This window comes from Trachypithecus francoisi, unplaced genomic scaffold (genome assembly GCF_009764315.1).
Source record: "Trachypithecus francoisi isolate TF-2019V2 unplaced genomic scaffold, Tfra_2.0 Lachesis_group5, whole genome shotgun sequence".
Lineage (NCBI taxonomy): Eukaryota > Metazoa > Chordata > Mammalia > Primates > Cercopithecidae > Trachypithecus > Trachypithecus francoisi.
This window is the reverse complement of record NW_022681470.1, coordinates 68,820,387-68,843,281: the sequence shown is the minus strand read 5'-3', so window position 1 is coordinate 68,843,281 and position 22,895 is coordinate 68,820,387. Positions and strand designations below refer to the sequence as shown.

Sequence of the window (22,895 nt, the reverse complement as noted above, 5' to 3'; positions counted from 1 at the left end):
GATTTCATTCCTTTTTTTTTTTGAGACAGAGTCTCGCTCTGCCGCCCAGGCTGGAGTGCAGTGGCCAGATCTCAGCTCACTGCAAGCTCCGCCTCCCGGGTTCACGCCATTCTCCTGCCTCAGCCTCCAGAGTAGCTGGGACTACAGGTGCCCGCCACCTCGCCCGGCTAGTTTTTTGTATTTTTTTAGTAGAGACGGGGTTTCACCGTATTAGCCAGGATGGTCTTGATCTCCTGACCTCGTGATCCGCCCGTCTCGGCCTCCCAAAGTGCTGGGATTACAGGCTTGAGCCACCGCGCCCGGCCTGATTTCATTCCTTTTTTTTTTTTTTTTTTTTTTTATTGCTGTGGAAGGTTTTCTTCTTTAGACAGTTAATGTGGTGAATTATATTGATTGATTATTTTTTTTTTTTTTGAGACAGAGTCTCACCCTGTTGCCCAGCCTGGAGTACAGTGGCTCAGTCTCTGCTCACTGCAACGTCCGCCTCCTGGGTTCAAGCAATTCTTGTGCCTCAGGCTTCCAAGTAGCTGGGACTACAGGCATGCACCATCACACACAGCTAATTTTTGTTTTTAGTAGAGATGGGGTTTCACCATGTTGGCCAGGCTGGTCTCAAACTTCTGACCTCAAGTGATCGCCCACCTTGGCTTCCCAAAGTTCTGGGATTACAGGCATGAGCCACTGTGCCTGGCCTGATATTTGGATATTGGACCAGCCTTGCATTCCTGGGGTAAACCTAACTTGGTCACGGTATATATTGTTGGATTCCATTTGCTAATATCCTATTGATGATTTTTGCCTCTGTTCGTGATGGTTTTAGTCTGTAGCTTTTGTTTGCTTGTCTTTTTCTCGTTTTGGTATCTGGGCAATGCTGGCCTCATAAACTTGAGAGCATTCCTTCCTTTTCTGTTTTCTAGAAGAGATTGCATAGTTTGTATTATTTCTTTTTTGAAATGTCAGGTAGAAAATGCCAGTGAAACCACCTGGGCCAAATTATTTTTTGGAAGGTTTTTGACTATAAAATCAATTTCTTTAATAGAAATTGGTTATCTGTTCATCTTAGATGAGTTTTGATAGTTAGTAATTGGTGGTTTTCAAGGAATTGGTCCATTTCACCTAAGTTGTCAAATTTTGTTTCTAAAGTAGTTCACAGTACCAATGGTCCCTGACTTTTCATGGTTTTACTCACAATTTCTTGACTTTATGATGGTATGAGAGTGACATGCATTCAATAATGCTTGTATCCATACAACCGTTCTGTCTTTCACTTTTAGTACCATATTCAGTAAATCACATGAGATATTCAACACTTTTTTATAAAATAGGCTTTGTTTAAAAATGCATTTTTGACTTGCTGTATTTTCAATGTACAATGGGTTTATCAGGAACCCCATGATAAATCAAGGAACATCTGTTGTGATTTTCATTTCTGATATTGGTGATTTATGGTTTTTATGTTTTGTTGTTGTTGTTGTTAAAAATTAATTCGATAACTTGTATTGGCCTTCTCAAAGAGTCACTTTTGCTTTCATTGATTTTCTCCATTTTTTTTTTTCATTTCATTGATTTCTGTGTTTGCCTTTGACTTTTGTATTTTGTTTTTTGATTCTTTGGTATTTAGTATTCTGTCAATCTGGAACTTATTTACATCCCCCCAATTTTAAGTTTCTCTATGAATTTATTCAATGGCTGGCTTGAAGAACATTTTTAAAAGTCTCTATGTCTTCTACAACGTGCAATTATGTGACCACCACCACAGTTCCATTACCTCCTAAAGTAAATTTTTATACTTTTGATTTATTTGCTTTGGTGACTTAACATTTGTGGGTAGGGATATTTTTACTCTTTATTTTAGGAAAATCATGGTACTTTTTGTAACACACACCCATTAGTTCTTTGATTTGTATACTTATTGGTCTAGCATTTTACTATAATCAATAGCCAGTAGCCAACATTAGAGAACTAACTAATCTGTGCACTTACATGTAATAAATTATTATGTGGCCATTAAAAATCATATTGTGGGAGAATAATGACAGCCAATTTTGTATGATATATTGAATTTCAAGTTGTATAAACCAGAATTTAAGAATCATTCATTTTTGATTTTAAAAAGTATATGTATACACAGAGAAAAATAACTGGAAGATATAGTATAAAATTTTAATAGTGTTTTCTTATCCTTGGATAGTGAGATTTGGGGTAATTTTCTGCCTTGTGTTTTTCAGTATTCTGATTTACTACAATGAATATATGTTGTTTTAATATTCAGAAAGCCTTATCTTTTTAGAAACCTATTTAAAATAATGTTTTAAAAATAAATTTTTGTCGGGCATGGTGGCTCACACCTGTAATCCCAATATTGTGGGAGCACAAGGTGGGAGGATCGCTTGAGCCCAGGAATCTGAGACCAGCGTGGGCAGCAAAGCAAGACCCTGTCTCTACAAAAGTAAAAAAAATTAGCAGGGCATGGTGGTGGAGGCTGAGGCAGGAGGATCACTTGAGCTCAGGAGGTTGAGGCTGCAGTGAGCTTTGATTGTGCCACTGCACTCTAACCTGGGTAGCAGAGCAAGACCCAACCTCAAAATTAAAAATAAAAATAAGCCAATTTTGAGGGCTGGGTATGGTAGCTCACGCCTGTAATCCCAGAACTTTGGGAGGCCGAGGCGGGCAAATCACCTGGGATCAGGAGTTTGAGACCAACATGGCCAACATGGCAAAACCCCGTCTCTACTAAAAATACAAACATTAGCTGTATTTCATCATGCATGCTGGCGGTCTCAGCTACTTGAGACTGTGGTAGGAGAATTGTTTGAACCTGGGAGGTGGAGGCTGCAGTGAGCCAAGATTGCACCACTGCACTCCAGTCTGGGTGACAGAGCAAGACTGTGTCAAAAAAAAAAAAAAAAAGAAAGAAAAGAAAGAAAAGAAACTGAAAAATAAATACATATTCTAGTTTGTATTTGAATTTTATTGTAATTTTGGTAGTGTCAGTATTTGGAGTTTTTCTTTATTATGAATATATAAATCTACTCAGAGCTGAGCTATGTATAAAACTGTTTACTTTTACTTTCTTGCACAGAGTTGTTCCTAGATTTAATAATTTTTGTTTCTTTTGCTTACTTTGGTATGAAATGATCACTAATTCACCCCCAAGTGCTTTTCATTTTTAGATCTCCTTTCAAGTCATTCAGATGCTTCTCTGCCAATTTCATCTTTTTTGGAAAGTCTGTTTGGGAAATGCCTAACTTGCTCCAGTTTGGACTGGTTATCCACTAAGTCTGGTATACAGCTGACATCCTGATTATCTTTCTTCCCTATCATCCTCTCTCCTTGGTTGTGTTCCCAATTTCTTTTTTCACATGTCTTTATCTTTCTTGGTTTATTTCTCATTTTAGGGAAGCACATCATCCAATATCTTCATGAGGGCAAGAGGTTAATTTTTCAAAATGTCACACACTTGAAAATATTTTTCTCTGCTTGCACCTGATTGATTATTTTGCTGGGTGGAGAATTCTAGGTTGGAAGTAGTTTTTCTTTGGGATTTTTTTTTCCGTTTTTTTTCTTCCCCCAAGTCAAGTGCAGTAGTGAGGAGAACAAGTTCAGTCTTTGTGAACAATCAATTGAAATAACTCACTACCTTTCTCCAGGATTTTGAAGTCATTATTATTTTAATAATAATCTCTACAATATTTTTTGCTTTCAGTAGCTATTGAGAAATTCCAAGTTAATCTGATTCCTTATCCTTATATGTGTCTTCTTTTTCCTTTCTGACAGTTTATTGGATCATCTCTTTTTTTGTTTTGAAATTCCATGGGGATGTATGTCTTGGTATAGGTCTGTTTTTATCCACTGTGCTAGCTATTTGATGTCCCATGTCAGAGTGGAAATCCACACCCTCAAATGCTCTTTAACTACATCTTTGATTTCTTTTTCCTGGAACTCTTGTTATTTGAAGGCTGGATTTTGTGGAATTGTCTTCTAATGTTCAAGTCTTTTCTCGTTTTTCATCTTGTTTTTAAATCTCCTGTTTGGAAGATTATCTCAACTTTATCTCTCGGTTTTTCTATTGAGACTTTTATTTTTACAATTATGTTAATTTCCTGCAGGTCCTTTTTTTTCTTATTCTTGTCTCATGGTTATTATCATCATCTCATCCCTTACCTCAATATAGACATTAATGCTGGTCTCTTGAAGTTTTCTTTTTTGTGTAATGCCTGTTTCCTCAGATTCTTTATTTTTCTGTTTGCTTTGTTCTCTTTCACATTAACAGCCTTTTTCAGGTCTCTGGCAATATATGACTATGTAGGTAAGGAAAAACATTTCCTTTGCCCTCAGGTTTCGCAGCTATGGCCTGTTTTGTTAGCCTAATTAGGCTAACAAAAGACAGATTGACAAGAGAAAAGGATACACATTTTATTTGACATTAGCATTTTTTATGTGGCACAGGGGGCTTCATAGAAAAGAAGTGAAAACTCCAAAGAAGCATTTAGATTCAGGATTTTATATACTCCTTCCTTCCTTCCTTCCTTCCTTCCTTCCTTCCTTCCTTCCTTCCCTCCTTCCCTCCTTCCCTCCTTCCCTCCTTCCCTCCTTCCTTCCTTCCTTCCTTTTGTTTCTTTTTTTGATAGAGTCTCACTCTGTTACCCAGGCTGGAGTGCAGTGGTGCAATCTTGGCTCACTGCAACCTCCACCTCCCAGGTTCAAGCAGTCCTTCTGCCTTAGCTTCCCGAGTAGCTGGGACTACAGGTGTGTGCCACCATGCCTGGCTAATTAAAAAAAAATTTTTTTTAGTAGAAATGGGGTTTCACCATGTTGGTGTCAGACTGATCTTGAACTCCTGACCTCAAGTGATTTGCCCTCCTCAGCCTCCCAAAATACTGGGATTACAGGAGTGAGCCACCATGTCTTTTCTTTTCTTTTCTTTCTTTTCTTTTTTTCTCTTTTCTTCTCTTCTTCTTTTTTTAAGAGACAGGGTCTCACTCTGTCTCCCAGGCTGGGGTACAGTGGCGTGATTATAACTCACTGTAGCCTTGAACTCCTGGACTCAAGTGATCCTCCCCTCTCACCCTCCCAAGTAGGTAGGACTATAAGCATACATCAGCATGCCCAGTTAATTTCTTTTTAAAATTTTTTTTGTGGAGATGAGGTCTTGCTTTGTTGCCCATGCTGATCTTGAACTCCTAGACTCAAGCAATCCTCCCACCTCAGCCTTAGTACTGGGATTACAGGTGTGAGTCACCAAGCCTGGCTTTATATCCATTTTAACAAAGGGTAATAAATTGAAGAGAAATGACTGGATGAAGGAAACGGGTTTGAGCTTCTAAGGGTGGCAAATTGTAGGAAAGTGACTAGGAACTACATGGGGGAAACTAATGGAAGGAAAGCATTATTTTAGTATGGTTTGCTGTGCAGACATTCATCACCGTGTTGACTCCCCATTCGTGGTGATAAGAATATTATTTTCTTCCTAGTATCAGGAGGGTAACTTTCGCATGGGGAGTGTATTCCTTATTTCAAGCCAGAAGTGGGGATGACGTAGAGCCCTTCACACATCTGCTTTTCTCATCCCCTTCAGCTGTCTGTTCTTGTTTTAAGAGTAAGGGATTAAAATGTTGATTTGTAGCCAAGCAAGTGGCTGTGGCTTATCAACATTGAGCCTCATTATAGGGTGATCTTATTGGAATGTTTCACTGGAGAACCCCAAATGTCAATATTTTTAGGTCTTTCCTCTTGAGGTGATCAGATTTCCTAGAGGAGATTGTTCCAAACTCTTGGCTGCCATATCCTGGGAGCTTAGTGGGTGAAGGGGAGGGAATCATAGAGATGGATCTTTGTTGGCAGTAAACACATGTTTGTTTAGTCCTAATGTTGTCAGGATGATTCTCACTTGTTATTTAACCTCACCCTGATTTTACCACAGGCTTGTATTGACATAATTTTAACTTAGTTCTTCTCAAAGGAGACTGGGGTGGGGTCAGGATGTTTGGAATTACCTTTTGGATTGTAACAGACTATTGGCCAGGCAAGCTAAAAGTTTTGCAATACTGGTGAGCTGTAGGAAGAATTGCTTCACCCAAAATGCCACTAGCTCCCGTTTTGAAAACAGTACAAGTTTAACTTAAACCAAATCTTAATGCCAGTGAAAGTTAATTCCCAGTTATTATCTTTAACTTTCCTGCTGTTCCCTAATTCATGCTTGACAGTGGTGTTTCTGATTTTAATGATATTTGAAATTGGAATTCTAAAGATTTCTTTTACATAGGTAGGCAGAGTGGAAGCAAGAAGACTAGTTAGGAAGTCATTGCAGAAGTCCAGGCAAGAGTTATTGGTGGCTTGGATTAGAATGGTAGTAGTAGAGAGGGCCAGGCATGGTGGCTCATGCCTGTAATCTCAGCACTTTGGAGGCCAAGGTGGGCGGAGCACCAAGACCAGCCTGTCCAAGATGATGAAACCCTATCTCTACTAAAATGCAAAAAAAAAAAAAACTAGCCAGATGTGGTGACGCACACCTGTAGTTCCAGCTACTCGGGAGGCTGAGGTGGGAGAATTGTTTAAACCTGGGAGGTAGAGGTTGCAGTGAGCTGAGATTGTGCCACTGCACTCCAGCCTGGGCAACAGAGGGAGACTCTGTCTCAATAATAATAATAATAATAAATGGTAGTAATAGTAAGAAGAAAAATAGAGGATCCGAATGTATTTTGAAGGCAGAGTCCACTGGACTTAGAGATGGATTGAATGTGGAAGATTAAGGAAAGGGAGGAATGAAGATAGTCTTAGATTTCATCTTCAGATGACTGGGTGAACAGCAGTGTTCTTTGCTAAGATGGGGAAGACTAGGGAAAAGAGCCAGTTCTGTATCAAGCATATTATATTTAAGATAATCCCATCTGGGCCCAAAGACAATGTTGATTTTTTTTCTTAGATACCTTGCCCCTTTAGACTTGGTTATTATTCAACTGTCACTGAAAAAAATACTTGATTATGGCCGGGCGCGGTGGCTCAAGCCTGTAATCCCAGCACTTTGGGAGGCCGAGACGGGTGGATCACGAGGTCAGGAGATCGAGACCCTCCTGGCGAACACGGTGAAACCCCGTCTCTACTAAAAATACAAAAAACTAGCCGGGCGATGAGGCGGGCGCCTGTGGTCCCAGCTACTCGGGAGGCTGAGGCAGGAGAATGGCGTGAACCCGGGAGGCGGAGCTTGCAGTGAGCTGAGATCCGGCCACTGCACTCCAGACCGGGCGACAGAGCAAGACTCCGTCTCAAAAAAAAAAAAAAAAAAAAAAAAATACTTGATTATTTGGCTCTACCCCTCCTTGTTGTTGCCATCCACTATCCTTTTTTGTTGAGGATTTTGGGACTTGGCTTGTCCACCCTATTCCCTGGCATAATCATGGGCAACTTTAGGACCTGCAAGTGCAGTTTATCCAAGTTCCTGTCCTTAACGTTTTTTGACATCAAGCATGTCAGCAGTGACAATATGATATTGTGGTTAGGAGTAGGTTCCCCTACTTCCTCACTGTATAAGTTTGAAAGCAGTGCTTAACCTTTTGTGTCTCATTTTCTTCATTTGCATATTGGGGATGATACTATCTGTACATTTGGAATTTTGTGAAGATTAAATCAGAAAATAATATAAATTATTTTCTATTACTAATTCTAGTGCATGGCATATAATAAACATTCCATAAATGTTAGCTATTGAGATTATTACTTATACATCTATTTAATAATATCTGCTACTATTAGTATTTTAGTTATGTGACCCCTCCAAAAGCTACCTCTTGAGCCTTGCCCTCTCAAATTTTAACCTCTTAAAATTTAAGTGCCAAAGGGATACTGACTATGATTTCCTAGTGTGTACAATGTACTTGCTTTAAAAAAAAATAAAATTAAACATCAGCACTTCAATTCCAGTGGTTCTTACTTAGAGATATGTATTAGAAGGATTTTCAAAAGTCTGGGCCTTCCCTTGGGAAGCTTGACTAGAATGTTGTGGAGAAAGGGATGACATTAGCATCTCTATGTATGATTGCCCTCCCTCCATCTCTTTTCTACGTAGTCAGCTGTTTGTTTGCAAGACTTCTTTCCCTCACCAGTCTCTCCTCCATTAATGAGTACTTTAAGCCACTCTCTCATGGCCACTCTTAATTAACACTCTCCCTCGGATGAATCCAATCAGGTCTGCCTCAAACCTGAACTGCTGAAAGCCACAGTTCTCCAGCTATGTGAAATTCACTTATGATTATTTTGGCTCTCTAATTTCTTTTGTTTGTTTGTTTGTTTGTGTGTTTGTTTTTAGAGAGAGTGCCTATATATGTCACCCAGACTGGAGTGTAGTGGCATGATCACAGCTTACTACAGCCTTCAGCTTCTGAGCCCAAGAGATCCTCTGCCTTAGGTCCCTGTGGTCTCTAGAGTAGCTAGGACCACAGGTACATGCTACCACACCCAGCTAATTTTTAAATTTTTTTATAGAGACAGATTCTCACTTTGTTGCCCAGACTGGTCTTGAACTCCTGGCCTCAAGGGGTCCTCCTGCCTCAGCCTCCCAGAGTGCTGGGATTACAGGTATGAGGCACCGTGCCCAGCTGGCTCTTTAATCTTTACTATTAGACTGATTTTCGTATGACACAGTAGGCTTAGGGCTCTTTTAGTTACTAGTGATTCCAAAAGTGACTTTAATCCCATTACTCAGGATCTCTATGGTACTATCAATTAGATCTCCTTCATTTTTGCAACATGTTTAAGTAGCATTAATGATATTGTTTCATAAGTGAGAAAATGAAGGCACAGAAGGATAGAATAGTATGTTGCATCAGCTTGTGGGCATAATAAGCAACCTTTCTTCTCTCGGTTAATTCTGTTTTGTGGGCCAGTATAAATGGCTTTAGTGTCACTGTTTTACGGAGTTTTTGATGGGTTGTTGTTTCTGTTTTCTTTTTGAGATGTGAACTGTCCAGATTAATTCTAATCTGTAACTTTTGGGAAAAGTATATTGATGTACATGTTAGAGTGTGTGTGTGTGTGTGTGTGTGTATGTGTTGTGTGTGTATGTAGTAGATGATAACCCTTAGCTTTGGTTTTCAATAACAATTTTAAAATTTATTACAATTAGAAAATTTTTCCTCCAGTTTTTATTCAGTTGTCCTTTTTCCCTTTGGAAGTAGTAGACCTGACCCAATTCTTTTTTGAGAATTCATTTCATAGAGCAGCGTGTTAGAATATTTTTGTTCTTCTAATCAAGTGCAGTGTAAGAACTGGCAGGCATCCATAGCTTCTTTTCTATCCCTTGGTGAAGATATTAGCTTTATTACTCTATTTACTGGTCATGGGATAGCAGGGCATAATCTGAGGAACATAGCTACTTCATCTGTGTAATAAATTGCTCATTTTAATCTTGATTTTGTTAGTCATTTAACTTTCGAACAGTTGTCCTTAAATGATGCTCTAAAAGAAGAATACCATATATATTGGAAATTAAATTTGTTACTGAATAAAATTAGGATTATTGTAAAATTCAACATGACCTTATTGCTACCTCAGGATAATTTCTTGGTATAACGTTGATCCAAACTGGGTGTGGTGGCTCATGCTTGTCATCCCAGCACTTTGGGAGGCTGAGACAGGAGGATTGCTTGACCCCAGGAGTTCCTGACTCAAAAAAAAAAAAAAAAAACAGAAAGAAAGAAAAAAAGAAGAGTTGATCTAAGTACCTTCATTTTGTTTTGTTTTGTTTTGTTTTTTTTGAGACAGAGTCTCACTTTGTCACCCAGGCTGGAGTGCAGTGGCTCAATCTCGGCTCACTGTAACTTTTGCCTCCCAGGTTCAAGCAATTCTTGTGCCTCAGCCTCCCAAGTAGCTGTGATTACAGACATATGCCACCATACCTGCTAATTTTTGTATTTTTTAGTAGAGACAGAGTTTCATCATGTTGGCCAGGCTGGTCCCAAACTCCTGACCTCAAGTGATCCACCCACCTTGGCCTCCCAAAGTGCTGGGATTACAGGCATGAGCCATCACACCTGACCACCTTCCCTTTTTTGATTTAGCATGCTATGTGAGTCTTGGTAAACTGACATTTGGTCTGAAAATAAATTTTGACTAAGTTCTGGTTGAGAGATAAAACATGTAGTGGATTAACTCTTAATAATTATACTTTAAAGTATAATTTCTGAAAGTATTTAGAAGTGAACATTAAAAACCATTTATAATACATAATGTTAGATTATATATAGTGTTCTCAATATTAAAAGTATAATGCAATTCTTTCCCTATACTTGATAAGAAAAGAAAGACTATAATTTTGGGGAAAATAGAATGGAAAGGGAAAAGAGAGGATGGGAAAAATTGAGGGAGGGATTATATTAATTCCTTAGGGCTGCCATAACAAATTACCACAAACTGGATTTTACAGCAGATATTTATTCTTTCACAGTTCTGGAAGTTAGAAGTCTTGAAATCAAGGTGTCAGCAGGGCCATGCTCTCTCGAAAGACTCTTGGGGAGGCTCCTCCCTTGCCTCTTCCAGCTTCTTCTGGTGGTTGTCCACCATCCTTGATGTCCCTCGGCTTGTAGGTGCGTCACTTCAATCTCTGCCTCTGTCATCACATGGTGGTCTCCCTGTGTGTCTCTCTGACCACATTTTCCTCTTCTTATAAGGACTCCAGTCTTACTGGATTTAGGTTTAGGGCCCACCCTAATCCAGTATCACCTACCTCATCTTGATTCACAGATTCTGGGTAGACATGAATTTTTAGAATATACTGTTCAAACCAGTACAGGGAGATCCAAATTCAATTTATATTTTCATATTTAAACCAGTCACACTTACTAGATTTATCTGCTTTATATAAAGCAAACAGGTAAGATATATTTTATGTAAAAACGTATTCTTATTTGCAGTTATATTGACATATATGCCTTCCCACTGCATGGGCCTAGGTATCTAGTATTTTCCACTCATGCAGCACAGACTGCGTTAAAGGACTATTTGGTTATGAGACATCTATTAATACAGATGGAGAGCCAGAAAACTTTCCACATTACCCACTATTTATAGAACCAAGCTAGTCTTTCTTGAGTTTTAACTGCTGTTCACTTTAGAATAATACTTGAAATGTTTTTATTTATTTTATGTCCACAATACCTAACCGTGCCTGATGCTGATTTATTGAATGAAGAATGTATTAATGAAAGAATGTTGTGCATGTGTGTGTGTGTTTGTATGTTTGTATGTCCATGTGTCTCCATTGGAGGGTTGTCAAGAGGGGCATATGGGGAGTTTCATTTGGTTAGTATATTCTCTGTCCTTTTTAAAAACATAACTAGGCTGGGCGTGGTGGCTCAGGCCGGTAGTCCCAGCACTTTGGGAGGCCGAGGTGGGTGGATCACCTGAGGTTGGGAGTTTGAGACCAGCCTGACCAACAAAAAAACCCCATCTCTACTAAAACTACAAAATTAACTGGGCATGGTGGTGCATGCCTGTAATCCCAGCTACTCGGAAGGCTGAGGCAGGAGAATTGCTTGAACCTAGGAGTTGGATGTTGCGGTGAGCCGAGATCGTGCCATTGCACTCCAGCCTGGGCAACAAGAGCAAAACTCCATCCCAAAAACAAAACAAAACAAAACAAAAAAACCCACAACTAATGGCATCCCTCATCCTATTCTACACTTTGCTTTTATTACTTAAAGTATATCATTTCATATTAGTACATAAGTGCTATGTTTGCATAATACTCCATTTCATAGATATAATTTACTTAGCTGGTCTCCCTTAAAAATGTTTTTAATTGTGGTAAAATATGCTAACATGAAATTCACCTGAATTTTAAAAATTCATCTTAATTTTTCAAGTGTACTTTATTTTTCAGTCTTGTTAAGTATATGCACATTGTTGTGGAACCAATATCTAAAACTTTTCCATCTTGTAAAACTGAAACACTGTACTCATTAAACAACAATTTCCCCTTCCCCCAGCCCCTGGCAACCACCATTCTACTGTTTCTATGAATTTGAGTTAGCCTCTCTTTCTAGTTGTTTTCATCTTTGCTTTTACAATCAAGGCTGCAATGAGTAGCCTTGTGTACATGTCATTTTGCACATAAATGAGTGTATCTGTAGGATGCATTTCTAGAAGTAGAATTCCTAGGTGAAAAGGTTTGCGCATTTGTTAATTTTGAAATATAGTGCAAAATTGGCTCTCAATAGGTCTCCCTATCCCTATTTCATCCAGAGCTTTTACACACAGGTGGCTTGACTTTTTTCCTTGTAGCAGTGAGTGAGATAAAGATAGAGTAAAAGTGAATACTAATATAGAATCGGCCTTTGGTAATTCATATCAAAAAATGCTAGAAGCTTCTTTGCGGAATTCTGATGTTTGAAAACTGAGGCTTGAAATAAATTTACTGCAAAATGAGGTGGCCGAGTGCGGTGGCTCATGCCTGTAATGCCAATACCTTGAGAGGCTGAGGCTGGTAGATTGCTTGAGCCCAGGAGTTTGAGATCAGCCTGGGCAACATGGCAAAACCCTGTGTCTACAAAAAAAATACAAAAATTAGCTGGACGTGATGACACACACCTGTAGTCCGAGCTACTCAGGAGGCTGAGGTAGAAGGGTCACTGAGCCCAGGGAGCTTGAATCTGCAGTGAGCTGTGATTGCACCATTGCACTCCAGCCAAGGTAACAGAGCGATCCTGTTTCAAAAAAATTAAAAATAAATAAAAAATGAAATGAGGCATAACTACATAGAAATACCAATGTTTCCCTTAGAATGTACCAATGGATTTTGGTGCAGTGACTTTTCATCTGATAACTTCAAATAATTTGGCATTTTTATTAGTTTTCTTTTTTTAAGGTGAAAGTATGTATTATTATGTCTGAATATTTTCTTATAAAATAGAATCTGAAGGGTTGGGAACCACCTGTCATTGATGATCAGTATTAACAGTTTGAAATTTGTTTTTCTAGACTTTTTTCAGTGCATTGAACAACACATAGATGGTATTCCTGCTTTAAAAAGATGGGATCATGCTATATTTACTGTTTTGTGATTTGCTTTGTTTAGTTGATAATATGTCTTTTTTGGGTTAGTGAATAAGAGATATCCTCCATTATTTTAATGGGTTTATACTCTCCTATTACATCATAATTTTCTTGTCCATTCCCTTGTTGGTGAACATTTAAGTTGTGATAAACATTCTTTATACATATATCTTTGCTTATTTGAACAAAAGTTTCTGTAGGATAAATTCTAGGAAATAGAACTTCTAGATCAAAGATATGACCATAGCTGGGCATGGTGGCTCACGCCTGTAATCTCAGCGCTTTGGGAGGCCAAGGCAGGTGGATCACTTGAGGTCAAGAGTTTGAGACCAGCCTGGCCAACATGGTGAAACCCTGTCTCTACTAAAAATACAAAAATTAGCTGGGCGTGGTGGTGTGCACCTGTAATCCCAGCTACTTGGAGGCTGAGGCAGGAGAATTGCTTGAACCCGGGAGGTGGAGGTTGCAGTGAGCCGAGATCGCACCACTACACTCCAGCCTGGGTGACAGAGCTAGACTGTCTCAAAAATAAGTAAATAAAGAAAGAAAGAAAGAATGATCATTTTATATTTTAATGTATATTTGGGGGCTCTATAAAAGTTATATTAACATTCTGATTTGCATAGGAAATAAACTTAGTTGTAAACTTTTGGATGTTTTAGCTAGGTGACATATCATCATTAATATACATCATTTTTTCTAATATAAGGTTTGTGATATTATAAAAATCTTTAAAATGACAGCTTTGAAACTTTTTATTCTTACAGTGATGGAATGGGGAGAAGATATTAAAGCAGTTTCAAAAGATGAAGCAGTGATGTTGGTGAATCATCAGGCAACAGGAGATGTGTGCACACTGATGATGTGCCTCCAGGACAAAGGACTGGTAAGCTACCCTGAAGGCAGTAGGTAGACATCCAGAAAGGAAGGTTAAAAGGAATCCATTCGGCCAGACATGGTGGCTCACATCTGTAATCCCAGCACTTTGGGAGGCTGAGGTGGGCAGATCACGAGGTCAAGAGATTGAGGCCATCCAGGACAACATGATGAAACCCCATCTCTACTAAAAATACAGAAATTAGCTGGGTGTGGTGGTGCATGCCTGTAGTCCCAGTTACTCAGGAGGCTGGGGCAGGAGAATCACTTGAACCAGGGAGGTGGCGATTGCAGTGAGCCGAGATCATGCCACTGCAGTACTCCAGCCTGTAGACAGAGCAAGACTCCATCTCAAAAAAAAAAAAAAAAAAAGGGAATCCATTCAAATATCTTACTGTGCTTTGAAATATAGACATAGACTTTAGTATGTATACTACTTTCAATAAAAATTCAGAAAATATTAAAAGGAAAAATATATCATTTTAAGTCACCCAGAAGTGGGATGTAGAGACTTAAAAAAAAAACTGGGACAATGTGAATTGTATTTCAATAAGACTGTTTTAAAAAATAGTAACTGGGATGAAAGCAGGTTAATATAGTTCAAATTGAGGGCTATCTGGAGATGAAGCAGTGGATTGCCAGTTTGAAAAATACGAACACAAAAAGCTGCCTTGGCCTGGCACAGTGGTGCAGCTTGTAGTCCCAGCTACTTGGGAGGCTGAGGCAGGAGGATCGCTTGAGCCCAGGAGTTTGGGCTGTAGTTCTTTATGCTGATAGGTGGTCTGCACTAAGTTGAGCATAAATATGGTGATCTCCTGGGAGAAGTGAACAACTAGCACAAGAAGGGTGAACCAGCCCAGGTTGGAAATGGGGCAGGCCAAAACTCTTGTGCTGATCAGTAGTGGGATCATGCCTGCGAAGAGCCACTGCACTCCAGCCTGGGCAACACAGCAAGACCCCATCTCTAAAACAAAAGGTTGGGGGAATATTGCTTATGATAGAATAAATATTTATAAACTGAGTGGATTTAAAAAATAATCAGTCTTTAGCCTTAAACGAATTATCACCTTAGAAGTTAAAGAGGTTATGTTCATAGAAAACTAAATAAATATAAAGTGTATAAATTAATGGAGTTAATGTGTGACCTAATAGTAAATAATCAAATCAATGGAAGTTCATTAAGGGCTTAGTAGTTATGATCAGTGACTATAAGAAGTGTAAACACCATCCTATAAGATACAGTTCTTCTCATCAGGGTGCTGACAGCCTAGTGGCAGGTGGAAGAAGGGTATCACAAACAATGCTTTTTTTTTTTTTTTTTTTGAGATGGAGTCTTGCACTGTTCCCAGGCTCTAGTGCAGTGGTGCAATCTTGGCTTGCTGCAGCTTCTGCCTTCTGGGTTCAAGAAACTCTCGTGCCTCAGCCTCCCAAGCAGCTGGCACTGTGGGCATGGGCACCATGCCTGGCTAATTTTTGTATTTTTAGTAGAGACGGGGTTTTGCCATGTTGGCCAGGCTGCTGGTCTCAAACTCTTAATCTCAGGTGATCCACCCACTCTTGGCCTCCCATAGTGCTGGGATTATAGGCATGAGCCATAAACAATACTTAATTGCCAAGTGAGATGGCTTCAGTGGAGGGTAAGTTCACCATGTCCCTCATGGACATAGAAAACTTTATGAAGGGGAGAGGACATAAACTTGGCCTTGAAGGATGAGTAGAGTTTAGTTATGTAGAGTGGTAAAGCAAGGACTTCTTTCTTAATGAAACAATCTTGGCAAAAACATCAAAGTGAGAATAAGCCCTGGTGTGTTTAGGTTTCAGAGATTTTGATTCACTAGGTTAGGGTAGTGTCAGAAAATGAGAGGAGATTAAAGAAAAATATGTTTTATTATTGTAGAATCTGCTTTTCTTGTCTGTCTGAAAAGCAGTGGCATAATCTTGCTGGATTGTGGAATACATTAAATCTTTTCTTATATTCAGGATCTTGAATTGTTAAAAGAGTATCACTGTGTAGATATATTTGCATTTATAATAATATTTATTGCCTGTCCCCTAAGTTCATGACATTAAAATTTTGCAAAACTAGTTGATTTGGCTTTCTATAAAAGAGACTGTCCAATTAGTTAGCATTGTTACTCGTACAGATAGGATCATTACATTTATAGTGATTATCCTGAGGGCCTACATTGTCCTTAAGTGGTTTTTGAATCTCAAAGGGTGATTAAAATGGTCAATATAAATATGTCTAACTGTATTCTAACACCAGTTTGGCATAGATGATAACTGTATCAACCAGAATATTAGGTAATTTAAAATTCCCCACTCATGTGGACAAAAGAAAATTTGGTTGGCTTGTTTACCTTTATAAAAATGTTTAAGTCCCAAGTAATTTTTTCATTTCAGATTAGTTAATACTGAGCATTCTAAATAATGCTCTGATAATATTGAATAATTTGAAATCTAGAAGAATATTTTACTTTCTTTTATAAAGGAGTAACAGAAATATAAGGGTGGAAGCATTATAATCTCTCCCTGCTGCCTAATAATTACAGAGCAATATTAATTTGTATTCACTAGTAGGAATGTTTACTTGATTTATTTTATACTTTATGGATACGTTCGAAGAAGGAAGGCTATTGTGGGCCAGTTAAAAAATATTACTTTGATGGTAATGTAATTATAACATAGCTTTTTGAATTTAGGGGATTTCTTAAAGCCCCCATTAGTTTCTCAGTGGGAGTACTATTGGTATTTTAATAGGACAACAGTGTTGCTGAGAACTGTCCTGGACATTGCCAGATGTTTTGTGTACCCAACTGCCACACAGTAAATGCTAGTAGCACTCCTTAGTCCATAGTAAATGCTAGTAGCACTCCTTAGTCCACAAGGACCAAAATTATCCTGCAGTTTCCATACTCACCCAATGGAGAACCATTGACCTTATTATAATTTCAAAAGGAAAAAAGAGTGCAGTAATTTGTTTAAGTCTCTATACGGTGTTCTGATATGTAAAAAATCTGTGCATTCAGATACAGAATAATTGATATAGATTGATTTTATCTCTTAGAAATAATGAAAAAGTTCTGAGTGACAGACCTACCAAACATTGACAGAGTTGATTTAGGCAGCTTATGTTTACTCATCCTTCTTTTGAAGAATATGAAACAAAGGATTAATTGTATTTTCTGAAAGTGTTGGTCCTTTTTTTTTTTTTTTTTTTTTTTTTTTGAGACGGAGGCTTGCTGTGTTGCCAGGCTAGAGTGCAGTGGTGCCATCTCAATTCACTGCAACCTCCGCCTCCTGGGTTCAAGCGGTTCTCCTGCCTCACTCTCCCAAGTAGTTGGGACTACAGGTGCCCGCCACCACGCCCAGCTAATTTTTGTATTTTTTAGTAGAGACGGGGTTTCACCATGTTTACTAGGATGGTCTCAATCTCTTGACCTCGTGATCCGCCGGCCTCAGCCTCCCAAAGTGCTGGGATTACAGGTGTGAGCCATTGTGCCTGGCCTGGTACCTTTTTAATACGTGTCTGTGAATTGTCTTGGCCTTTTATGACAATTTATGATAAAACTAAGAATTTTTATTTCTGTCAAAAGAACTTTATTAAATGTTTTATAAACATTTATTAACTTACAACATTTCCCCTAAAATAAGTTGGAACAGAGCTATCTTTACAAATCTCAGAAAATAGTTTGGCTATCTTTACTGAATTTATGTTTTAAGTGACCCTTCTAACTGAAGAAATAAATCCATCGTGAATGAAAGATTAAATATAAAAGCTAGTTATTTGGCACTTAAAACCCAGAAGTCAATAAATTACAACTACACTTCATAATGTGTCTAAAGCTAAAATGCTTTATAGGTTGAATCCACTGCTTTTTGTTTGTTTTGGGGACACTTTTCAACAAATTTCATTTAGTCCAAATCTCAGTTTATTTAAACAAAGTACTGTAATCATCATTTTAAAGATTTTAAAGCAAAACAAGATGGGATGCTGGTGATTATCTTACTCTATATTAATTGTTTGAGGTATTCTTTCTTGGACTGGGCATATATCTTCATTTAAAAAAATGATTTAATATTGTAAAGGTGATGGAGTAGGAGTTGTGTAGCTGGAAAACTAAGGCAGAAGCTGTAATATATATCATCTGTGGGCTTTTATAATGCTTTTATAAAAGCAGCACATGGATATCAGTGTTTTAGTTTTTTTCCATATGTGTAGGTTCACATAAATTGGTTCTTAGAGATGATGTTTACATCTATTGTTCCCATGGGAAACCAAAGTAGAGCTTACTGCATTCTTGATTGAAGTTGCAGCTTTCACTTCAGTTAAGGCTTATAACAAGGAATGCTATTTCCTCAGCAGGAAAGAACAATTAACCGATTCATTAATTAGATCCTGTTTGTACTTTTAAATTTTTTTTTTTTTTTGATAGGGAGTCTCTCTCTGTCACCCAGGCTGGAGTGCAGTGGCTCAATCTTGGCTCACTGCAACCTCTGCCTCCCGGATTCAAGCAATTCTCTTGCCTCAACCACCCAAGTAGCTGGGATTACAGGCATGCACCACCACACCTGGCTGGGGTTTCATCATGTTGGGCAGGCTGGTCTCAAACTCCTGACCTCAAGTGATCCACCTGCCTCTGCCTCCCAGAGTGCTGGGATTACAGGCGTGAGCCACTGTACCTGACCTGTATTTTTAATTTTTAAATTTGCATGGAAGAAAGTCTTCTGCCCTTGATATAGGTATTAACTCTTATCAGCAGTGGAGAATATTTTTCTGTTTAAGGACTAAGGCACTACAAATATTTTTATCCTGGCAAAGAACATGATTTTGCATACACTAATAAATATTCTTCATAATAGAATATGTAAATCATTCTATTATATTAATTTTTAAATGTTTTATTTTGGACACTAACTTTGTATACTTTGCCATGAAGCTACACTCAGATTCTATAGAGCTATAAGTGAATGTTCATTAAATATATAGTCTTCTTTGATAACTTAACCATTTTGTTGTATTGTTTCAAAATAATTTTGCAAGTTATGTAAGAATTACCAGAGACTTTGTTTGGGGTAGAACAAATTTGAAACCATTAAGTCCAAATTTAAGAAGTTACTTGAATTTCATTTTTTATATAGTGATACATGTACCTATGACTTAGGACTCGAAGACTTGGAATCAAGACCTGTAATTTTTCATGTAGACACTGTTAGTAACTGTGCTTTGTTTGTAGAAATAGAGGTAGATTTAAAATATTTTGGTTAATTAAAAGTATACTTGGATGATTATATTTAAAGCTTGGAGACTCGGCTCAACTATAGTCACGTTTCTTCTATCCAATATTATTTCTTGCTTTTCAATATTTTAGGTTGTTGCTCAGATGATGTGGTTGATGGATCATATTTTTAAGTACACAAACTTTGGAATTGTTTCTCTGGTCCATGGAGACTTCTTTATAAGACAGGTAAGTAATAAGCACTTTTTTCCCACAGTGATAGCCTGGTCAAATTGATTATTGATTATAAAAAGAGGTATAACAAAACCAATTATAGTAGGTAGGGCTACTGCTAACTGGTTTCAGGGAGCTCTGGTTTTTTTTTTTTTTGGAGACAGTTTTGCTCTGTCACCCAGGCTAGAGTGCAGTGGCACCATCTCGGCTCATTGTAACCCTCCACTTCCTGGGTTCAAGTGATTCTCATGCCTCAGCCTCTGGAGTAGCTGGGACTATAGGCATGCCACTACGCCCAGCTAATTTTTGTATTTTTAGTAGAGATGGGGTTTCACTGTGTTGGTTAGGCTGGTCTGGAACTCCTGACCACAAGTGATCCACCCGCCTGGGCTCCCAGAGTGCTGGGATTACAGGTGTGAGCCACCGTGCCCAGCTCAGGGAGCTCTTTCTCTGAATCTTTGTTCCCTAACCATTTATTTCAATCTCAATTTGAGTGTGGATAAGTATTAAAATACTTAAAATGCAAACATTCTAACCTCTACTCTTCTCCCATTTAGAGGGTACAATTTAGTTTAGTAAACATTGCCCACTATTCAGTTTCTTAGCTATGTGAATTGGGCAAATTATGTAAACACTCAAGTTTCTTTGTTTTCCAAACTTGAATAATATGTAGTATCCCCCACAATGGTGGTTGTGGGGATTAAATGAAGTAATACCTATAAAGCACTCGGAACAATGCCTGCTACCTTTATCATCATTTTTATCTTAATTACTACTATTGTATCACTATTATTTTTATTTATAAGGCACTGTTGTATAATATAGTAGATATCTAAATTACGAGTAGGCAGATTATTAAATAAATTAATAAATAATAAATAAGTTAATGTAATAATAATAATGGGAGGTGTTTTGGGAATTCATAGTGGGAAAAATAAGTATATCAGTTTTATGTGAATCCAGAAAAACTTCAGAGGAGAAGATGATACTTGGCACAAGTTTTAAAGAATAAGTATGGATTTGATGGAGGAAGGTGTATTGGAAAGTCCTAAGCGTTAGGAATAGTTTAGGTAGGAAGAAGAATGATAGCCTCTTATCAGCACTACATTATTTTCTTGACTTGTTACTAGTATTACATGCTTTATTTTCACCAGAATGGATGACTGAAATATGATATGTAAGTGCTTTTATGTATGACAATACCACACTTATTTGGTGTTTACATATTTAACAACCTGGATTGTGCTGTGCTTCGCACATAATAATTACTTCATAAATAACTGGTGAATCTGATTAAGCCTTTTCCAAGAACCACAAATTCAGAAATAAGCTGGAAGTGAGTAGAAAAACTTCTAAGTTCTGTGAAAATAGGTATCACAAGACACCTGTACTTTACTCCAGACAGTTTTATGTACTGGACATTATATCTTTTTTTTTTGGAAACATCCTTTATTCTTCTGAGCAGAGAAACAAATATAAGCATAGCTTGGAACCACAAGAAGTGGCAATTGGGAGTAGACACAAGGTCAAGACAAAATAAACTGATCAGGACAACTTAACAACGATCCTAGTGTAATAGCTCAGAGAAGGCAGCAGAACCAACAATTAGAAATCTTAGCAGTCTCAGGGATCTGAAAAGCTAGCTGAGCACCTTACCTCATTTCCAGCTTTAGGAAATAATTGAATTTATAGTGTAGTGTAACAGTTGACCCTAATGATGATCCTCAGGCATCAAGAAGAGGCGCCGGGCTCTGTGGCTCATGCCTGTAATCCCAGCACTTTAGGCAGATTGCTTGAGGCCAGGAGTTTGAGACCAGTCTGGCCAACATGGTGAAGCCCTGTCTCTACTAAAAATACAAAAATTAGCTGGGATGGTGGCACGCACCTGTAGTCTCAGGTACTTTGGAGGCTGAGGCAGGAGAATCGCTTGAACCTGGGAGGCGGAGGTTGCAGTGGGCCGAGATTGTGTCACTGCACTCCAGCCTGGGCAACACAGCAAGATTCCATCTCAAAAAAAAAAAAAAAAAGAAGCTAAATTATACTAGATTATCAGTGTACTTTTAGATAAAAGTCGAAAATTAGGTACTCCAAAATATTTTCTTGTGATTACTATGTGAAGTTTTGCATACATAAAGATTATATTTCAAAGTATCTAGAAAGTTTACAAATTTATTTCTAAAGAGCAACATTTTTTTCTCTGATAGACTAGTAATAAAAATCTATAACATGAGGGGAAGGAAGGGAAAAAGCATTAATGTTTAAAAGAAAAATTCTCTTGAGACTTTACTACTAGACCATTTTGACAAGCTTTTCCAAGAATAGTAAAAATATTTTATGTATAATCTTGAGAACTTAATAGCTATCTTAATCATAATCAGTTCACCTCAGTAAACTAAGAAAATGTCTTACATGTTTTCCATTTGGGATACATTTGATCTAAAGACTGAAAGCACACTAATTATTCTGAGGAGCTTCTGTAATTTTGTTGGCTGGAAAGTATTGGCAAATTGATCACACTGAAAGAACCTTTGTGATGTGTAGTTGTAAGCTTTGGGCCTTCCTACAAATTTTTCTAGATTCTTCTTTTTAGACTTCAGGTCATCTTCTTTTCTCTCTTTCCCTCTCAACTAAGATACAGTCCATTAGAATGTCTTTTTAGCTTTACTTTCACATTTTTTCCCGAATGTAACTACTTATCATCAATACAATATAATTGAATCTCGTCAAATTCCCTTGTGTGCAATACTGCAAGTCTTCTAACTTATTATCTCCTGTGGTCTTTTGGTCACAGGAGCCAGCAGATTTTCTTTATTTTTTCTTTTTCTTTTTTTTTTTTTTTTGAAACAGGATCTCACTCTGTCACCTCAGGCTGGAGTGCAGTGGTACCATCGGGGTTCACTGCATCCTCGAACTTGTGGGCACAAATGATCCTCCCGCCTCAGCCTCCTGAGTAGCTGGGACCACTAAATGTGCCACCACACCCGGCTAATTTTTGTATTTTTTGTATAGATGGGGTTTCACCATGTTGCCCAGGCTGGTCAGACTTTTAAACATAAATAAGATTATAACACTTCCTTATTCAAAACTATCCAAAGATGTCCCCTCCAAAACTACTTACCATGCATAAGGCTCTTCTCATTTGGTCTCCACCTCCCTCTGTAGCTTCTCTTCCTACCACTGACTTCCTTGTTTATCACATTTCAGCCACACTGGCCTTGGTGCTGTTCTTTGAACATGCCATACTCATTCCCACCAAATAAATGACCTTTGTCCTTTTCGTTCTTGTCACCTGGAATATTCTGCCTTGCATCTTCACATGACTTATTCCCTCACATTTCATAGTGGGTTTCATAGTGGGTTTCCTCATAGTGGTTTTCTCTGACCCTCTTGACCCTTTCTATCCTTTTACTGTTTTCTTCCTAACACATATTACTAGTAGAATTTCCACTCCACGTATACCATCTTCCCAAACTAGAGTGTAAGCTCCATGAAAGTCTCTTATTTCCTCCTCTATGTCTA

At 38.1% G+C, this 22,895-nt stretch overlaps 1 protein-coding gene across 5 annotated transcripts in view; it reads left to right on the top strand.

Annotated features, from left to right (window-relative positions):
• The window catches only part of LPGAT1 (lysophosphatidylglycerol acyltransferase 1), an 88,914-nt gene that overhangs the window by 27,818 nt on the left and 38,201 nt on the right, over nucleotides 1-22,895 (top strand). For all 5 annotated transcript variants that reach the window (XM_033199564.1, XM_033199565.1, XM_033199563.1 and 2 more), the window contains 2 exons: nucleotides 13,815-13,933; nucleotides 19,296-19,391. In XM_033199564.1, the coding sequence (XP_033055455.1) occupies nucleotides 13,815-13,933; nucleotides 19,296-19,391 (215 nt within the window). The remainder of the gene's footprint in view (nucleotides 1-13,814; nucleotides 13,934-19,295; nucleotides 19,392-22,895) is intronic.